Below are 4647 nucleotides of genomic sequence, written 5' to 3' on the forward strand. Positions count from 1 at the left end.
TTTATATTTCATGTACATAAATAATAATAATAATAATAATAATAATAATAATAATAATAATAGTATCTCCCTCCAATTCAAAATTTTTATTCTTAACTTTAATACATCTAAAAATTTTGTTAGCAAAAATTATTACTTTTTATTTTTTGTTTAACATAAGAATGTAAAACATTATAATCTTATCTTTAATACATAACCGTTTCCAAATTTTATTTTCCAAAATTAATTAAGAGAAAATTCAAAAAGAAAAAAAAATTATAGCTTCATTAAAAAGGTGATAAGATTGGCAAACAAAAATTTAGTAAGATTTATTGTGTTAGGAAATTATGGAAATTATGCAAAATCATTTAGGCTATACATTTGGCTGTTCTTTGTACTAAAATCTGTTTGGATACAAAAATAAGTAGTAATTTTGAGGAATTAAAAATAAAAAGTGCAATCTATTTTTTTTCCCATAATAATGAATGCATAGTTTTTCCTGCATATAGATTATTTATGTTATAATTGGTGCTACATTTTAATCATTTGTCATTTTAATAATAATTATTTATTTTGTTTTTTTTATCTTTGCTTATTTTATAACAACTCTTTAAGAAGTAAAAAGCACTATGTAAATAGTAACAACTAAAAGAAACCTTAGTAAACTTCATGAAATTAAAGAAAAAACAGTTATTTATTGGATAAAAGTAGTATTTATTTATTTGAAGTAACTTTATGCACATAAAAAATGGGAAGAAAGGTAAATAATAAAATAAATTAAGAAAGGTATTTGCTAACAATAGTAATTGCCCTCAGTCAACAAATTATATTTGGGATCCTTGTTATAAATTGTAGTTATATATAAAAGAAAGAAAGGACCGTCATGCATGGCTTTTTTAGTTTATAGTGGAAAATTTAAAATCCCAAAATCAGTAAATGCATGCAAACTGTAGCAGATACCATGTTGTATTCCAAAAATGTAAGAAAGGAACAAAAAAACTCTCCAACCCATATTCTTAGTCACTTCAACATCAAAGTCTTTCAAATCTAATTCCCATTTTCAGGTTCCTTATTTCAACATCATCACAGCCTAAAGCCTATCTATTTCAGACCTCTTCAATGGGGAACGGAAACTAGGCCTTATTCTGTCAACATTAATCTCTTGTAATGTTGTCTTAAATGTTGTTGTTCTTTTGTTCATTCATTGACAAATCCAACATGGTCCAAATGCATTTTAAGGCAACCATTGCTTGATATCCCTACAACATCCCGTTGCACCCACTCCATGAAATGTAACATCACAAGCAATGAAAACAGTTCCAATTTCCAACAAAATACAGAATCCAAGCATATCCCTCCATTTTACATACATAGCAAATTAAGCAAGGTGAAAAAGTAGGGGATACAATCAATCCATTGGTTTTAGTTCTTCAGAGGAAGGAATTCGAAAAATGGGTAAGGAGTGAGGCTGGCAGTCACGGCTGCAACTGATATCTCATTCTCTTTCTCCTTAACATTATCGATACCATCGCCGCTACGGAGAGGGAAGAGTTGTAGGGTTTGGAATTCCCCAGGACCATCCTCTTCATTTCTGCAGGCACTGTTCAAGTGGTCTAGCACATTGCCATTCTCTCTGCAGGGAGATATAAAGATGTTCAGATCATGAGTCTTAATGAGCTGCTTTGGGTCCATTCTTCTTATTGCCGTTGGTATTGGCGCTGTGGGGGTAGCAGTGTTAGTAGCTGCTGCTGCGGTAGAGTTGTTAATGAGTTGGTGGGTGGAGGGAGGGCAAGAGTAAGACAATTGCATTTTCTGCCACGCCCCATTCCTTTCCACAATGTTCCTTCTGTGCTGTAATTCTCCTTCGTCGAATTGGATCCATCCATCTGCTCGACATTCTGCCCCTGCTGCTTTTGCTGCCGTTTGTATTGAAACAGAATCCTGAAAAAAATTGCAATAATAAAAATAAAAATAATGAAGGACCATGCGAAGAAAACAAACAAAACAGAGCAAAACGCCATGACATGAACAAATAAATGCTTTGTATGCATATATCCATGTGCAAAAAATTTGGAACCTAAGTTACAGTATTACATTCAAATCAAAGGACAAATGGTCCAAGCTGGGATGACATATTGAATTACTGGGGTCAGCAAAGTTTTTTTCCACTGTCAGGGTGCCCAAATTCCGTAGAATATTTTGAGAGGGTGCTCAAATCAATACCTAGCCTAAATGCCATGAATGCATATCAAGCACAGTACCCAAAATACCCAGCTAGTTTCATAACAGCAGCCCGACAGAAAGGAGGGAATGCAGCTTTTAAACCCTTTTCATTTCCCAACAAACAAGGCTTTTGTTGGTTCCCTGGGTATCTCTTCTTTATATATACAAACTTTGAATCTATACCTCAAAAATCAAAAAATGAATCTTGTATGTAATCATATGCAAATCATGATCAATGCTTAATTATATGCTGTGATCTTTTTAGGGCTAAAGGTAATTAATAAAGAGAGTTTTAGCGAGTCTGTGAAGAAAGACACAAGGAAAAGGGAAAAAATAGAATCGATATAGACCTCTGCTAGTGTACTGCAGTTTGTAGGGACTGTCCAAGTTTTGGTCTGTTCAACTTCATAACCTGTCTTATTTGCTCCTGTAGACAAAAAGAAAAACAAAAAGAATGCAACTTTACATCTCTCTAACAACAAATGGAATGGTAAAAACTGAACAAAAGCAATCTCTTACCACTCATCTCTAACAACAAATGGAATGAATAAAGCAACTCAAATCTAACATTTCTATGCAGCAAATGGAATGGAAAAAAAAAATAAAAAGAAAGAAAGAAAGAAGAAAAAGCAACTCATAACCAGACGTCTCAGAAGAAAACAAATTAGTGTAGCAAAAGGCCATACATATCAAACATATTCATATCTGCAATGAGAAGATTAGAGATTATTGTGCGTTGTTCTTCTTTTTCTTACTATATATAGCATTACATACCTGAATCTTTTCTTTCAAAGATATCGATGTCGACTCGACTGTGCTCGTCTGGAGCTGATTCCATCTGCCGACGACGTTTTTGCCGTTCCCTTGCCTTGTGGTTTTGGAACCAATAGAAAACATTTTTTCCTTCTATCTTACCATATCTACGCAGCTGTGCTGTAATATGCTGAATTTGATCTGCTGTTGGGGTTCGAGTGCCTCTTCTATAAAGTTCTTCAAGGGTTCTTAACTGCTCAGGCGTTGGATTCCACCTTGAGCTGACGACAACAGGTTGTGTATTGAAATCCCTCTTGTTTTGATCTCCCGTAGCTGCTTTGAAAATGCAAAATGATAAGTGTTGAAACCCATGCATATATTATAGCCATGATGAAGAAGAAATTCAGGAAACAAACAAAAACTTTCAATGAAGAAGAGAAGAGGGTATATGAAGAAGGGAAGGGAAAGAAGAAGACGTACTTAGGTGATGGTTTAGTGCAAAAAAGTCGGTGCCATTGATACGGCTTAGACAAGGAGGGTTGTTTGCAGAAGGTATTGGCCTTGGAATAAGAGGCCTAAGTTTCCTGCCATTGAAGGAATCAGGCATGTTGAACTCCGCACTATCATTGTAACCCATCATCCACATCTTGATGAGCAGTACCAAAAGAGAAGACTTGCTCTCAAAAGAAATACTAATAATATGGTTTCTTTCACTCTAGCACTTTAGCTTGAAGGTCAATATTCTAAAGGGTTCGTTTTAGGGTTGAGAGAAATAGGTATTTGTACAAGAGAAAAAGAAAAAGAAGCTGGACAAAGGACAAGGGCTTTAATGCTCTTTCCTTGTTCTGAAGGGAAATATGTGTTGATATGATGGAGCTGAGAAAATGGTGGTGAAGTTGTACAAAAGTGAAATGAAGCATGCAGGGAATGGGATGATGGGAGGTTCAAAAAAAAAAAAATCCCTACTTTCAAAACATAGGCAGCAGACATATGCTATCTAGTTGTTATATATATATATATGTGTGTGTGTGTATAGAGAGCATATACAGATTGATATACTAGCAATTATGAAAAGGGTGCTTTAGTTGAAGTGGTGAGAGGTGAGTAGTGTTTGAGTTTGAGGACTTTAGGAGAAAGGGATTGATCAAACAACGCAGAGAGAGAGAGAGAGAGAAAGAGATGAATTGGTGAATTGGTGTTGGTTCAATATGGAACAAAGTGAGGGGAAGACATGAGGTTGACTAATGACTAGGCTGTGTGTGAAGGAGAGGGAGAGAGAAAGACAGGTGTGGGAGAGATCAGGACAAAAGCAAAAAGTAAAGAGGGAAGAAATCAGGGAGGGGGGAAGGGGAAGCGTGGAATTCTGGGAGGGGATATCGGGAGTAGCAAATGAAAAACGACGTGACGATGATGAGGGTTATCATAAGCCTCATCACCCTCTCTTTACCCCTCATTTATTGTTCTTCTTATGTCTCGTGCCTTTCACACTTATTCTCAATCCGAACTGCCCCTCTCCTCCCTCTGCTTCCTTACCCTTTTCTTTGTCTATATTTCCTCTCTCCTTCCTTGCATCTGCACCCCTTCTCTCTCTCTCTCTCATAAATATACTTATGCAACATATATGTATATATATACCTTCACTCATATACATGTATGCATAATTAAATAAGTATATAAATACACAATATGTAT

At 35.4% G+C, this 4647-nt stretch overlaps 1 protein-coding gene across 1 annotated transcript; it reads right to left on the minus strand.

Annotated features, from left to right (window-relative positions):
* Positions 1–1173: 1173 nt before the first annotated feature.
* Positions 1174–4147, minus strand: WOX1 (WUSCHEL related homeobox 1). The gene is made up of 4 exons (XM_007036734.3): positions 3436–4147; positions 2977–3288; positions 2553–2629; positions 1174–1920 (listed from the first exon to the last, which is right to left on the minus strand). The coding sequence occupies exons 1-4, from the start codon at positions 3599–3601 to the stop codon at positions 1402–1404; spliced, it is 1074 nt and encodes a 357-aa protein (XP_007036796.3). The 5' UTR covers positions 3602–4147; the 3' UTR covers positions 1174–1401.
* Between the last annotated feature and the right edge of the window lie 500 nt (positions 4148–4647).

Source organism: Theobroma cacao, chromosome 3 (genome assembly GCF_053813885.1).
Source record: "Theobroma cacao isolate CCN51 chromosome 3, ASM5381388v1, whole genome shotgun sequence".
Taxonomy (NCBI): domain Eukaryota; kingdom Viridiplantae; phylum Streptophyta; class Magnoliopsida; order Malvales; family Malvaceae; genus Theobroma; species Theobroma cacao.

What these genes read in the sequence shown, in the direction of transcription:
- WOX1 (XM_007036734.3), bottom strand. Translation starts at nt 3,601, where the DNA reads ATGTGGATGATGGGTTACAATGATAGTGCGGAGTTCAACATGCCTGAT. An exon ending in CTTTGAAAGAAAAGATTCAG is followed by an intron (nt 2,630 to 2,976) that starts GTATGTAATGCT and finishes TTTTGTCTACAG; the next exon opens with GAGCAAATAAGACAGGTTAT. An exon ending in ACTGCAGTACACTAGCAGAG is followed by an intron (nt 1,921 to 2,552) that starts GTCTATATCGAT and finishes AATTTTTTTCAG; the next exon opens with GATTCTGTTTCAATACAAAC.